The 15,896-nt window shown below is 38.8% G+C and overlaps 1 protein-coding gene across 7 annotated transcripts in view; it reads left to right on the top strand.

The window, feature by feature from the left end:
• Window positions 1-15,896, top strand: part of EPRS1 (glutamyl-prolyl-tRNA synthetase 1) — a 55,866-nt gene that overhangs the window by 1,412 nt on the left and 38,558 nt on the right. For all 7 annotated transcript variants that reach the window (XM_089529331.1, XM_089529334.1, XM_089529332.1 and 4 more), the window contains exons 2-9: window positions 3,928-4,012; window positions 6,161-6,260; window positions 6,868-7,024; window positions 7,630-7,775; window positions 9,223-9,317; window positions 10,590-10,716; window positions 12,443-12,635; window positions 13,541-13,712. In XM_089529331.1, coding sequence (XP_089385457.1) covers window positions 3,928-4,012; window positions 6,161-6,260; window positions 6,868-7,024; window positions 7,630-7,775; window positions 9,223-9,317; window positions 10,590-10,716; window positions 12,443-12,635; window positions 13,541-13,712 — 1,075 coding nt within the window. The remainder of the gene's footprint in view (window positions 1-3,927; window positions 4,013-6,160; window positions 6,261-6,867; window positions 7,025-7,629; window positions 7,776-9,222; window positions 9,318-10,589; window positions 10,717-12,442; window positions 12,636-13,540; window positions 13,713-15,896) is intronic.

Below are 15,896 nucleotides of genomic sequence, written 5' to 3'. Positions count from 1 at the left end.
TTCAAAAGCTAAAAGCACTAATAGAAATATAAATTCATGCTGCTTAGCTATGCTCAGAATGGAGGAACTCTTACAATCCCTCCTGGACAGCAGGCTGAAATGAAGGACATGTCCTGGGAAAGGAGGATATCTGGTTACCTGGATTTACGGTGCTCCCTCAGGGGTTTCTCGGCAAGTTTCTTCAGAGGGGAGTTTGTTTATTTATTATTTTTATGCCACCTTTCTGCCAAAAAAGGGGCCCAAGCAGCTCACAATATAAAAGCACACCAAAACAGAATTTTAAAAAACAAAACAATGCCTTTGGCATCATCTGAGGCTGAGACAGTGTGACTTGCCCAGGGTAACCAGGCATCATAACCGCAAAGGAGGACAAGACACCATGCAAGAAAAATGGAGGACGTTACCAAATAAAAGATAAAAACAACACTTGTGTAAGTATAAATTCATGCTTCTTAGTCATGCTCAAAATGGAGGACATTTTGGGATTCTTCCTGGATAGCAGGTTGAAATAGAGGACTGGTCCTGTAAAAGGGGGACCTCTGGTCACCATGGGTTGTATGTGTGTGTGCATGTCCATGTTTTAATCTTTCATGTTGTCTTCACTTAACAAAAATATATCCAGGGCTAGCTGTGTTGGCTGTACAGCAAAGTACAACAACATCCAAAATCCACAAAACAAGGATACCTGTACTGGCCAACCAAAATGCATGCTGCAAGCTTTTGAAGCTCCACTGGCTTCTTTGTCAGGCAAAGTTATTAAAAGACAATCACGTGCTTATTGTATTTCATTGAAGGAAGGGTTCAACCCTGTAAGACTCAGGGCAGCATCAAACATGACACAGGTTGAGTCTCCCCGATCTGAAATGCTGAGGACCAGAAGTGGCTTCAATTTTGGAATGTTTCCATATTGTCGTTGTCGTAGTTGTGCCTTCAAGTTGTTTCTGACTTACAGCAACTCTAAGGCAAATCTATCACAGGGGGTTCTTGGAAAATTTCTTCAGAAGGGGTTTACCATTGCCTTTTCTTGAGGCTGAGAGCATGTGTCTTGGCACAGGTCACATACATGATGAGATTTCTTGGAGATGGGACCCAACTCTAAACCTAAAATTTATGTTCCTTAAACACCTTATGCACATAGCCTGAAGATAACTCTATGCACATTAAAAAAAATAATTTTGTGCACAAAGTTTGTGTCCATTGAACCATCAGAAAGCAAAGGTGTCACTATTTCAGCCGATTTTGGACAATTTTGGAATTCCAGATATGGGGAGGTTCAGTCACCTTTTATCATCAACATATGATTTCCTTGATGTCTTTATGCAGTCTCCTCTTTTGCTTTTGTAGCTGTATATACAGACATACAAACACACACACAGATTTTTCCCCCTCCAGCTTTGTCAGTCACTCTCCTCATCTGTTTCATTTAGGAATAAATAAGTGAAGATCTTTAAATCTTAGGATGATAGGCTTGGTTTATATATTGTGCCATTATAAAGTATCATTTCCCTCTCCCCTGTAAGTTTTCGAAGAGGCTCAAATTTATATAAGATGTAGATTTGTGTGCCCTTCATTTTTTAGTGAGATGTTTCTACATCCCTGCTTACCTGTGATTAAGGCTGCAGTCCTATGCAACACTTTTGTGGGACTACATTTCATTGAATTCAGTAGGACTTGGCTTCTGAATAAACTGGATTGTAAGTCACCTCTCCACAATCATGAATACACAATGTTATGTGCAGATATGTCACCAGGCAGAGCAAGTCCAAGTGTGAGGGAAAAGGACATTGTAAAAACCTCATTTATTTAAATATTTCCTTTGCACGACAGAGACTATTTCTCTTTAGGAAATCCTTTCAAGGATATTTCCTTTAGGCACATTGAGGTGTCACACAGGAGGATTTATGCTTAGTCATGGAATTCCTGTATTATAATTATAGCTTGTCATCCTGTCTCCAAAATGACTCTAGTCTAGATTGTATTAAGCAATGTAGATGTGTCTGCAGAAACCTACCTCAGTCATCTAAAATGTTCATCTTGACAGTATTATCTAACATAAATATTTTTTAAACATGGTTGGAAATCATAACTTGAATGATTTTTTAATAAGGCCAGTAAAATGTTATTCACTGTATAACTATGAGTTAAGTTCACATACATATGTGTAGAGGGAGAAATACTCATAGTTTCTTGATATGCATCCTGCTTGTGTAAGTGCATGCTTACTCATGGATAAGTCCACCAAAATAACTGCAAATCCTATCCCAGACAAGTGTGCATAAGATCACAGCCAGGGTCATTCTCTCCCTTCAAGCCACCTCTCTCCCTCAGTCTCTCTCTCTTTCTCTCTCCCCTGAATTTTTAAAAGCACGTAACTGAAATAAAGTGGATGTTTGAATGTTGTATATGCCTTATAGTGTATTTTCCTCATGGGCCTAACATTAGCAGAACTATGTACTCTTAAACTCAGTGGGACTCAGCTCCCAAGCAAAATAGGATTACAGCCTTAATGTATCTAACAGGCAGCTTTTCAAGTACATTGCAGTTGCATTTAAGATTTTATTGTGCTGCTGTAGCCCAATTTGTTGTTGTTTGCCTTCAAGTTGTTTCCGATTTAAGGCAACCCTAAGGTGAACCTATCATAGGATTTTCTTGGCAAGATTTCTTCAGAGGGGGCTTGCCATTGCCATCTTCTGAGGGTGAGAGAGTGTGACTTGCCCAATGTGTTTCCATGGCTGAGCCAGGATTTGAACCCAAGTCCCCCAGTGTCCTAGTCCAGTGCTCAAACGACTATACCATGCAGCCCAATATGCATGTACAAAAGGACACTGGTTTCAGTGGGATGAATTCTCAGGAAAGTGTGAATTAGATGAAGATCTTAGTTAGTTCATCTTCCACTTAGACCACTGGTTCCCAAACTTTGGTCCTCCAGATATTTTGGACTTTGGCTCCCAGAATTCCATACTGTTGGCCAAGCTGGCTGGGGCTTTGGGGAACTGAAGTCCCAAACACATGGAGGATGCATATTTGGGAACCATTAATTTATGCTATAGTCCTGTGCGCACCCCCCCTCCTCTTTACTTTTCCGGTGGGTGATCCATTTGAGAAACCTCCCAGTCTTCGCATCTGATGCGGAAATGGGGCTCCTGGCCATGTATGTGCTGCTAGGGATCCTGTTTTTGCACCAGATGGGATTACTGAGGGGCTTCTCAGGTGGATTGACTGTTGGAAAGATAAGGAGCAGCACACCAGTCCCAGGTTGACATGAGGATGGGTGTGTGAACACCTGACTGTCCCCATCCCAACCCAGGAACTAACCTGAGTGAGTACTGGGGCCAGGATAGCCCATTTGCTCATGCCCTTCATGAGGTTTCTCTCTTGTCACAGTTTATTTTTTCAACAAAATTTTAAGGTGCAGTTTAGTCGGTGAAAATAATTCATTTCACACAATCTTTGCTGCTGTAAGCTAAAAGGTCAGATTTTATTTTCATGTGTTTAATAATGTCAATATGCATATGCTTGGGTTAGACAGATCCATCTGTGACTTTATTAGCAGTCTTTGAGAGCTGAGCAGACTGAAGTGTTGGACCACAACTGAGCCAAACCAACCCAGCCTTTGAATGTCTTTGATTTAGGTATAACTCTCAGCAACTGAAAGCAATGGGGCTTAACGATGGTTAAGACTTGGCTGAATCATGATATTGTGGTACAGCACTATAAATTTTTCAGTAATGCTACAAAGTGAATGTGTAGCCAGTCTTTCTGGAGGTCACTGCTATGTTCTAGGTTTTAACCCTTCCCTGCAACCCTAACTGCTTCAAAGGAAACATATGCCAACAAGCATTAAATTGATATTCTTCCTAAGTGTATTGATTTTCAAATGACTGGGAGAATACTGTCAGAGTTTATTTTTATTTATTGTACTTTCAGGAGCCTTACTGACTGCAGAGCATGTGAAGGATCATGTTAAAATTTCAGTTGAAGAAGGGAAAGAGACCATCCTACGGGTATCTGAGTGAGTGCCTTCCATCTTTGCCATCAATTGTGTAGGATGCTAATGATTAAATATTAGTACAGCGCACCCGCGCCATATGTGGACTCACCATACACGGACTTGACGTTATGCAGATGGCGAGCCCCCCATTAAATGAATGGTCCTCCCGCCTGTGGCATGCCGCCATTGAAAACGGGTATTTCTTTTACATGAGGGGGGGGCATTCTGGAACGAATCTCTGTAAATTGAGGGTCCACTGCACTTCTTGATTTCTTGTTTGCTATTTGCTCTCTTCTTTATTCCAAGATCACTCTGATACTTGCACATGCCACTTTTTTTTTTAAACAACTAGTTTTCTTGTAAAACCTTTATCCATTTTTCAGACATCAGGGCAAATTTCATCACTTTCTTTCAGACATAAATGGTGAACTGACTTTGATGTACAATATTATAACTTCTTTCTAGGGTTTTTCTCATTTTTCACCTGTAACCGCTTTAGCACATAAGGCCTGGTAAACTGACATGTATTTATACCTCAACACTACATGTAGGCTACTTAATTTTTAGATAAATGCCTTTGTGCTCACTCCATAACATCTATCTTGAGGAAGAGGTCTGAAGATCTTGAGCAGAAGCATTAATTTTGGGGTTTTTGTTTCTTTTTGGTTGGTTTAATAAAGGTATTAGCAAAATGCAGATTTTGACATGTATTTTGTTGAGCATAGGAATTAGCATCCCCAGAACATCTGTAAGTCTGGAACGGATAGCTACATTTTCAGATGTACATCTAGTGAGTTACTTTTCTTTTCATTCCTTGATGGTGCCTAAGATGTATTATGAAGAAGGCCCTTGTATTTTGGGCTAGAAATTCTTGGTTCAGTTAACTGTCTACTACTGTTCTTCTGTTCACTGTTCAGTAAAGCAAAACATGCAGCCTTTAAGTTGTTTAACAAGCTGAACAGACAGTAGGCTAAAAGTATAAATGTGTAATGTTTTGTAGCTTATATTGTGAGGTTTACAGTATTTCCTGTTGTTTAACAAATCTTAAAAGCAATTTTTCTATAGAAACCAAGAGCGTGTCTGCACTGCAAAAATAAAGTAGTTTGACACCACTTTAACTGTCTTGACTCAATGCTATGGTATTTTGGGATTTGTAGTTTCGTGAGATATTTAGCCTTCCTTGTGAGAGAGCCCTGATGTCCCACCAAGCTACAAATCCCAGAATTCTATAGCATTGAGCCATGGAAGTTAAAGTGGTGTCAACCTGTTTTCCCCCCTGCAGTGTGACAGCAGCCCAAATCTCTTTAAAAGCCTTTGAAGAACCTCCATTAAGCTTCTGATCAGTCACTTTTCTTTTACTGAGGAAATGAACGTACAGGTATATACAAATCAGCTTTAAATTCTGTATTTTACTGTATTCAACTCTTGAGAAATGTACAATGTAGCTAGTGGCTGTAACGAAGTAACTTTAAAGCCTGACAGATAACTGAGTTGTTTTGGTATTGGCCATTCTTTATATTCAAAGTAAAGCTGAAATTGTTGCAGTCTTGCCTATGAAATGTAATAGGGAATAATAAGGATCTTATTGGAAAGGCAGGGTAGAAATAATAATAATAATAATAATAATTATTATTATTATTATTATTATTAAAATAGAGACAGACTTTACCCCGTAGATCAGAGCTGTGCAGCATTTGTTTGTCTTTATTACTGGCTCATAATTATATGGTGTATAGTTTAAGTTCAGAAAAATTGAAGTGTAGGTTCCTTGAATATGTTTGTAGATGTACTTTTTAAAATGATTGACGAGAATTCCATTCTGTTAATGATGGTGTTTCTAATTAAACAAAAAAAAAGTTGGTAAATTTTTTCTAATGAAGGCAATTACAATCAGCCCCCTGTATCAACGGATTCTTTATCCATGGATTCAAGCATCCATGGTTTGGAAATATAAGTTCCAAAAATCAAACCTTGATTTTCCCATTTTCATAAGGGGCACCATTTTACTCTGTCATTGTATTTAATGAGATTTGAGCATCCATGGATTTTGGTAGACTACCCATTAATTCATCATGAAATATCTTGCTAGGCTATTTTAGCAATCAATCCTATTGCAATCATATTTCAAGCAGACATTAACTCATACATATTTCATTTTTTTTTAAATAGTCAAGTTACATTCACTGATGTGAATTCCATAGCTCGATATCTGGCCAGAATTACAACTTCTGCTGGATTATATGGATCTAATTTGCTTGAGCACACTGAGGTAAGAAGCAGTGTTGTATATTTCATATTGCGTGTAACTATGTTTTATTTGATAACCTGTCTAAAAGGGGCAAAACAGAGGGTTCCTTTGCGGTGGCTTCCCAGCTGCTTGAAGTCGTGTTCTTTAGATGACACCCCCCCAAACCAGCACGAAGCCGCCGTGAAGCCACCTGCTGCCCACACAGGGGGCAGGTTTGTGGCTCTCGAGCGGTGTGATGTTTAGGCGGCACATGCCGCAGGAGTGCTGCAAAGCTGCAGCAGCAGTGGAACAACTGTTGTTTTGATGGCTCAAAAGAAGCAGCTTTCTGCTGCTTCTTTTTGTGCTGCAAACAGCCAGGCTGGGGGTGTGGCATGCGGTTGGTGCAGCTCCAACGCAGTGTTCAAAGGGGTGACGTCAAGTTGCCTCTTTAGGGCCATCTGTTTCATTAACTGAAAAGTACTATTTAATATTTAATTTCATTTACTATTACTAGATTATTATGTCTAGTAATTAATACTGTTAGTTCTAGTTATTAAAATATAAGTGTTTTTGTTGGTATCATTTATCACTGTTATAAAAATTCTTAGATAATATCTACATAGAAATAATTTTCTTCTCCTTTCTAAAGATTGACCATTGGCTGGAGTTCAGCACTACAAGACTGTCTACTTCTGCTGATTTTGATTTAGCAGTTCAAGAGCTCAATAATACACTTTCTTTGCGAACCTATCTGGTTGGAAACTGTTTGAGTCTTGCAGATTTCAGTGTCTGGGCAACTCTAAAAGGTAAATAAAATAATACAGTAAATATGTGTAAATAATTTCCTGTTATGTGTACCTTTAAGTTGCTTCTGACTTACATTGACCTTAAGGTGAATCTGTCATGGGTTTTTCATGACAAAATTTATTTGATGGAATTTACCATTGCCTTCATCTGAGGTTGAGAGAATGTGACTTGATGAGGGTCACCCAGTAGTTTCCATGGTGGAGCAGGGATTCTAATCCTGGTCTTTTGGAGTCCTAACCCAACACTCAAACCACTACAGCACACTGACTCTCTCTGTACTGTGATAATTAGTCATTCATACCTTTGATTAGAATGTGTGCTTATTCCTACAGATAACTTTTGAAATTACAATAGAATGTGTGGCTTATTTTTTGGCTTTAGTAAGTTTGTTGTGAACAGCAGTTTTTGTTCATTTTACTATGTGGCATTTACCATATGCTATGTGCATGTCATGGTATCTAGCAGTGGTTTCCCTAGTGTCTTTTTCATAATTAAATTGCAAATAATAATCTGTGCTACTGTTTGTTGAGGTATACATCAATAATATATCTTGTTAAACAGCATGTTTCCTAGTTTTTAATTATTTCTATCTGTTTTCCAATAGGCAACAGTATATGGCAGGAGCAGTTACTTCAGGGTAATGCTCCAGTTCACTTAAAACGCTGGTACAGCTTTCTTGATGCACAAAGTATTTTTCAGTCAGTAGGTTCCAGGTGGACTGTGGAAAGTGCTGTTCCAAAGACTAAAATGGTAAGCTTTTTGCTGATTAGGCATCTGTGGCTTGGATTCTGTCAAAAGTCTGAGAGCCAAGTAAAATTCAGTGTTTTATCTGCAAAGTGCTGAACGAAAGGGTTACAGTGGACTCCTGCATTACTTAAGAATAATCTGAATCAGCAATGTGTATAGTTCCTGAACTGAGAACATATAGATTAAGAATGGAAGGAAATTAATACCTTGCTATTTATTTTGTGACTTTTTAGTTGATTCCGATAGAATGTGTTACTCTGCTGTGGCTTTAGGATTTTTTCCCCCTAATGGACCAGTAGTTTTCATTGTTATATTCAGTGAAATATGTAATATTCAAAGTTCAGTTGAAAACAATGTTCAAGTATGGTCAATTTTAAACTGAGCAGTTGAAATACAGGGGTTTAACTGAAAGACTGTAACTTCCTCCATGAGCCTGCCAGATTTTAATATCCTCACAGGAAGGCTTTCTCTCAAGCTGACTACCATCATTGGCATGCTGAGTGAAGACATGTGAGATGGCCTTCTTGATAGCTAGTCCCACACTGTGGATTCCTTTCTTTAGGAATTTAGGTTGGCTATTTATCCGATTATCTTTCTCCAGCAGGCAAATACCTTTTATGTAAGTTGGATTTGAGTTATTAAGTGATTGTTGCAGAAGAGTCTTTTAACAGGGGATTTTATACTTTTATTCTCATTGGAGTTTATCACACGGGAGGAATTTCTCTTAATTTCGAATGAAAAGAAAGTGGGGCTAGAATGCATTCACATGAATTCGCTAGTTCAGTGAATTTATGTGAATTCGAATTGCGTTCAAACTGACTTCCCATTGCTCGAAAATAGCTTGCCATTGATCGAAATTGCATGTGGTAGTCTATCACGCAATAACGTGAAACACCATGATTGCGTTCGGACTGACTTCCCATTGCCCAAAATTGTGCGTGATGGTCTATCATGCAATAACGTTAAACCCCATGATTGCGTTCAGATTGCCTTTGGATTATACTTCCAGTTTCCCTTGCCTGATAAACTCCGTGTTACAGTTTACAGTGTTCAGTTTTTTTAAAAAAAACTTAGTGCTGATTTTAATCAAATAGTTCATTAATTTTTTAAAATTCTTATTACTTTGGTTGATTTTAGCTGTATATTGCATAATCTGTGTTGCTGGCTGCTTTGGATCTCATACTGGAAGAAAGGTGACTGTAAATTAAATAAAAATTAATAAATAGTATAGGGGGATTCCCCTTAGGCATTGTAACAAACTTGCTGCCTTGCAACTTGAGATATTTGTTAAATAGCATAAAGATAGTGCTCTATCACTTGAATGGAAGTTAACTTAGCTGATTTCAAGTGACAGTTTTACAGGTAAGACTTGAGTAACTTTTCAAAATACTATTTTTTGTTTCCCTAAGTCAATTTGTGTAATGAGAATTTCATTATTGTTAATTTTAAGGCAGCAGAAAAGAAACAAGATGTTGGAAAATTTGTTGAACTTCCTGGTGCAGAGATGGGAAAGGTCATTGTGAGATTTCCTCCTGAGGCAAGCGGGTAAGGTGACAAGTTCTGAAAATGATTTTTAAGCACACTTTCCTTTCACAAAATGAAACTTAATGAAAGGAAAATACCTTCTCTTGCAGTTTCTGTAAAGAAAATAGATTTATTTTTTAAAAGATCTTCAAAATTAAAAGTTAATTCTTTCTATTTCTCTTTAAATATTCCTTGAATAGCTGAAAAACAGTGTTTGAATTGTAAAGGAGCAACAGTGTCTCATTCCATACTGGTAAAACTGAGTGTTCGGTAAGACCGATGGGGAGGAATGCAGTATTACTTTGTGAAAGGTTTGGTTGCTGTAGTTCTGTTTTATGTATTAATTTAATTAGAATATGTAAACATTTGGAGTACAGTCAGTCCTCGGTATCTGTGGACTTGCCGTCCACGGATTCAAGCATCCATGGACAGCAAGCCCGCATTGTCCCCAATGGTGGCATGCGCACATGGCTACTCCACCATTAGGGATGCCCCTGTTGTCCCCAGTGGTGGTGCGTGCATACAGCCACTCTGCCATTAAGTCCCATTGTCCTTCATAGTGACACGGCCATGTGCATGCACCACCATTGGGGCAACGGAACTTGAGCATCTGCAGATTTTGGTATCCACGGAGGGGGCCAGAATGAATTTCCCTTGGATACATTCCATTTGGGAAGGTTAGATTTAAGTAGTTCTGAATCCAAAGAACTGTGAGGGGAGCTGCTGTCAGCCCATCAAGGAGACTGGAACAGTGCTGGAACGTAGTTAGCTTAAATGTGGAGTTTTCCTCTTCCATCAGTCAAATAGTAGTGTGTTCCATGTGTGCTGGGGTGCTGCTTGCATTATCAAAAACTGAATACTGAAACAAGAGAAATTAGAATGTGTCCACTATTCTAGAATTTTATTAACATGCATTCATTTCAGGCAGGAGCATTTTTGAAATAAAAGTATTGCTGTTTTAATGGGGATGCTCTCACCATTTCACATTCTTTTAAATTAGGAATGCATTTGTCATGAAAGTGAAATAAAAATCACTGGTTTAGAAATTAAGGAAAGGCTATGTATAGGCAAAAAGCTGTTGGATTCCTTTTATATGAAGTTATAACTGATACCTAAAAACTTGTCAGTTTTTGTTTTTCTGCTAACAAATAGCATACACTAATTTTATGGTGACTTTTACAGCAGGGGGATGCTGATATATTGCCTCATTTTATTTTGTTTTCTTTTTTTGCTTTTGACTTACATTATTATTCTCCATATATCCAAAGCATAATGCTGTAGTTTTGTTTCTAGATACTTGCATATTGGACATGCAAAAGCTGCTCTACTGAATCAGCACTACCAGGTCAACTTCAAGGGTAAACTGATAATGAGGTTTGATGATACAAATCCAGAAAAAGAAAAAGAAGATTTTGAAAAGGTATTATTATTATTATTATTATTATTATTATTATTATTATTTATATATAGCGCTGTAGATTTGCACAGCACTGTACATACAAACAATATGATAGATAAGAGTAAACCTGCCCATGGCGTACAATCTAAGAAGGTATCTGAAAACCTTTCACTTAAGATGTCATTGCAAAATCAAAATAAGCCAGATATCCTATTATAGCCCAATTGCTCAGTTTCTAAGAAGTTCTGCAAGGATAGGGCTAGGACTTCAGAAATATCTTTGATGTTTAATATGAGGATTGTAATAACTTTCTATAATATTTGTACATTAATTTCTTGATAAAACAGCATGAAGAAAATATATTGTTTGTAAGTTACAGCAGAGCTATTGAAATAAATTTATAAACACTCCTAGCTCCAATTGCAATGCCTAAAAACTACCTTTCATAACAAAATAACAGTTTCTAAGTAGCTTCTAGCTCAATTTTCAAAGTGTTTGAAAATTTGGCCCTTGCATTCATAACTGCTGAGTAAAGAAACAGGGTTTTTGTGGTATCATCTTGTACTGCTACAGTAACCTTTCAAAGTATCATAGAATCATAGAGTTGGAAAAGACCACAAGGGCCATCCAGTCCAACCCCCTACCATGCAGGAACTCAGAATCCAGGCATCCCAAACAGTTGGCCGTCCAGCCTCTGCTTAAAGACCTCCACTGAATGGAGAAGATGGCGAAATGCTAACAGGAGACAGAGAAAAGGCAAAATTGCTCAACTTTTTTGCCTCAGTCTTCTCAGAAAAGGAAAAGGGTGCTAGCCTAAGGAAAAAAAGGACACAGTAAATGCAGCACAGAATAAGTAAAGGGCAAGTGTAGGAATGCCTGGTTAATCTAAACATGTTTAAGTCTCCGGGACCAGATGACCTACATCCAAAGATATTAAAGGAATTGGCAAATGTAATCTTAGAGCCATTGGCAATAATTTTTGAGAACTTCTGGAGAACAGTAGTCCTGTCAGAGTGGAGGAGGGCAAACATTCTTCTCATCTTCAGAAAGGGGAAAAAGAGGATCTCAGCAATTATTGCCCAGTTAGTCTGACATCAACTCCAGGAAGGCTTCTAGAGTCTGCAGCCTCCACTTTTAGCTCCAGATCAGGGCAACGTCAGCAGCGTGCTGTGGCCCCGATCTTGCCTTTCTGCGGAGCTGGTGCTGCCAGTGCTGCTAGTGCTGCAGCTTTTTGGCACTCTTTTGGTGCTGTATCATCTAGATGCAGTGCCAGAGGAGCGCTGTAACATTGTGTGCCATGTGGTGTGGTGTGTGGCGTCATGCTGGTTTGGGGGCGAAGTTGGGGCATGCGTCGTATGGACACTACACCCTGACTCCGCCCCCCCCCCCCCCCCCGGCCGGCCTTAATGGCTGGTCTGTACAGCCTCTTCTTGATTCTAAACTCAAAAGTTGCATTTCACAAAATGCATGGTCCTTCTTATTTACCAGCTGGGTTCCATGGAACTTCAGAATTTCTTGCTCTCTTCTGTCAGATGAACTATATGTGAAAAGAAACCAAATAAATTTGATATAAATGAGAGCAAAGATTAACACAGTATGTTTATGACAGCACTGAAATATTAGTAAAATATTTCAGTAGTGAGGTGTATGGTTAGAATCCTAAATATACAATAGAACACACATGATAGTATTTGACACTGGTATAAATAAGTCTCATTGTTTAAAGGGTTTTTTTTTTTTTTTGCAGGTTATCTTGGAAGATGTTGCAATGCTGCACATTAAGCCAGATCAATTTACTTACACATCTGATCATTTTGAAACAATAATGAAATATGCTGAGAAGCTCATTCAAGAAGGGAAGGCTTATGTAGATGACACACCAGCTGAACAAATGAAAATGGAGCGAGAGCAGAGAGTAGAGTCCAAACACAGAAATAACTGTAAGATACTTTGACTAGTTTCCATTTCATTTTTCTTAATTAATTTTATTTCTCTGAAACTGATCTAATTAACTCTTCAGTGAGTTCGTAGAGCACATAGAAGCCTTCGGTCACTAAGAATGTGGCAAAGTGACATTTATTTATTTAGGTATTTATATCCCGCCTTTCAGCCCTAATGGCTCTCAGGGCGGCTTACAATTATTATTTTTAATCAGACAGTTCCCTGCCCTCAGGCTTACAATCTAAAACACATTATTAAGCCTTTGTGTTAAAACGGCTAAGTTTTCATCTTCTTGCAATAGCAAGTGGTGGAAGTTATTTCTTGAGAAAGTAGCCAGGAGTCCACTGTAAAGAATCCTGGGAATGTGTTTGAGAATGGCATAAGTTTTGCTTGCCAGAGGTTCTAGGTTTGCTTCCTATAATTTATAATAAAAATTGATTTCAGTTTGTTGGGATCACTGTCTGTAACCCTAGCAAGACTGCAAGGCAAAAGACATAGAAGTAATTAGATGGAGCAATGAGTTGATAAATATAAAACAGTTACATGCATTCGTATATGACACTGATAAAAAAGATCTTCAGAAGAAAATGGAGAAAGTATTACATGAAATTTCTCAACCTTTCTCCTGATGTTGCTGTTTTAAATCTGGCATTGCCACTGCTTTCTTTTAATTTTTCCACATGCAGTGTTTATCCATGCCAGATATACTTGGCAAGGAACTGTAGGAGAAGGACATTGAAGCAGCTGGTGAAATAAATGGCAAATCATTTCATTAGAACCATTGCCAAAGTAAATTCTAGAAATATTATTAGATGTAGATTTATTCTTATGTAGACTATACTTTCATTACATAGCACTGGAACTAAGTTGTTACAATGTGATTTGTACATTTGCCTTTTCATAGCTGTTGAAAAGAACCTGCAAATGTGGGAGGAAATGAAAAAGGGAACAGAATATGGGCAGACCTGCTGTCTACGAGCAAAAATCGACATGAATAGTAATAATGGATGTATGAGAGATCCAACTCTTTATCGTTGCAAAAACCAGCCACATCCACGTACTGGAGATAAGTACAAGTATGTGTTTATCAGTAATTTTATTTCTGATTTCTAAAGACATTTTTTTGTTTGTTCTTAAATGTGGGGATACAACCTACAGTTTTCTGGAAACATTCCCCTGTTCTGCTACTTTCAAGCTCACCTTGAATCCCCAGTTTGGGAGAATGGCAGGATATAAATCCCTCAAATAAATAAAAAATAAGTTTGTATTCTTTACAGCTTTTGAATTGCCTCAAAATATATATCTGCAGATTATACATGTTACTAAGTATGATAGGGCACCCATAGAAACCATGATTCACTAACTGCCAGTACAGGCCAGCAAAAAGAGCCGGCTTCCCATTGGCTTGGGGGCATGGCATATGCATGGTCATGCCCCCAAGCCTCTGGGAACATGCCATGAAACTGCCCCAAGCAGCGACAGCATTTCGGCAGCGCAGCATTTAGACACCACATACTGCCAAAACGCAGAAAAACTGTTGCAGCAGCAGCAAAGGCATCTTTTTCCTGGAGCAAAAAGAAGTGGCTGGATTGGGGCCTCAGCATGCAGGTGCCGTGGTCCTGATGCAGTGGTCAAAGGGGCAGCCAGAAGCCACTCCTTCAGGGTGGTCTGTTTCACCCCTATGTTGCAGGGACCGTTCAGTTATTCTGTCTATAAAGAGATCAGTAGAAGGTCTGCTAATGGCTCCTGCACTTCAGTCCATTGGAATTGTAGGGTGAGGAGTGACTGAGCTACCTGGGTTGTTCACTTCACAGGCAATTGGGCACGCTGGAAAAATATTTGTGTCTACTTTCTTCAATTTTCTCTTTCATTCAATACATAGATTACTGAATTTTCTTTCCTGTCCCATCTTCTCTCCTGTTTTTGTGTTGATGTCCAATGACAGGCATTGATCATGCGGCTTTTTATCCAAAATTCATTGAAAGAATTCTGAATCATGGCTGTTGAGCTAATATGAGTCTAACTAATAATAAATTGCTATAGTTTGCTGGTTCAAAGCACCAGTTTTCCTTTGCACTGTGTGATAAATTTTAATAAAAAGACATCAAACTCATGGTTTTTATATTCGTCCCTTTATAGAAGCATATCAAAGGAAAAGACTGTGTTGTTTAACAAATTGGATCCATTAGTATGATGCTAATATGGAGAATTAGCTAATAGAGAAGCTACTTAGTCTTTCCTTGCTCCAGCAATTTTCTTTTGGAATCACTTTGTCCACAGCAGTTTTATTCCACTTGCTCCCTTGAGAATGCAAGTATGTGAATGCAGAGCTTGCAGGGGGTGGGAAATGGGAGATATTATGTATTAATACCCATTCTACTTCCCACATTGGTTCCATGCATTTGCCAATACACCTGGTTCTGAAAACAATCATCCTGTAATATTTAATAGTTACAGCTGGACTGAATCCTCTGCTGTGAAAGAGCAGAGCTAAAAAGAGAATCCCTTCTGCTTTTGCTTTCTCTCCTTTCTGTAATAGCAGTTGCTGAAATTAACTGATTCCCCTGATTACATAACAGAATTAAATCCTTAACATTTCAGTGAGGTGACATAGGGGTGAAATAGATGGGCAAAATAAAATGGCTTCTAACCACTATGAAGGCTGGGCATTTATATGATGTGCACCTTGAAAGTGGGTGGAAACTGAAATGAAGCTGTGTTCTGGGGCTAAAAAACTGGAGCAAAAAGAAGCCAGTATATTCCAGCTTAGTGGGGGAAATGTGCATCTTTGCTGCTGCATATAAACAGCTTGTTGCTAGTGCAGGGCAGCTGCAAAGCAAAAAAAATTGAAAGTGCTGTAACTCCAGTGAATGCAATTACACAGTACAAAAACCAGACAGTGTGTGGGGTGAAGGTGGCATGTATGGTGGGCCCCTCCATTGTAGTGCTTTGCCAGTATATCACTCGCACACCAATGCACCGATGTCCTGTATGAGCAGAGCATTTCACATGCGACTGTGTGTCCAATCAAAGGGATGGCATACAATAGAATGGCATTTGGGCAGGACATGGGAGATAATTGGAGATTGCAGGCATTGTGTTTGTGCAACAATGGACAGGTGACAAAAAAAATATTACCCTACTGTGCAGCTTGATGCTGTGCTGTGCAGTCTGTGTCAGGGATGATGGGAGTTGTAGCTCTTCACCTCTGGCTCTAACTCACCACCTTGTTATGCAGCAGAGCTGACCAGCTTTGGTCA

The sequence above is a fragment of the Sceloporus occidentalis genome, unplaced genomic scaffold, assembly GCF_023333645.1.
Source record: "Sceloporus occidentalis isolate IW3139 unplaced genomic scaffold, rSceOcc1.0.p SCAF_6, whole genome shotgun sequence".
NCBI lineage: Eukaryota > Metazoa > Chordata > Lepidosauria > Squamata > Phrynosomatidae > Sceloporus > Sceloporus occidentalis.
Note: the sequence above shows the minus strand (reverse complement) of the source record. Positions and strands in the feature narration are given on the sequence as shown.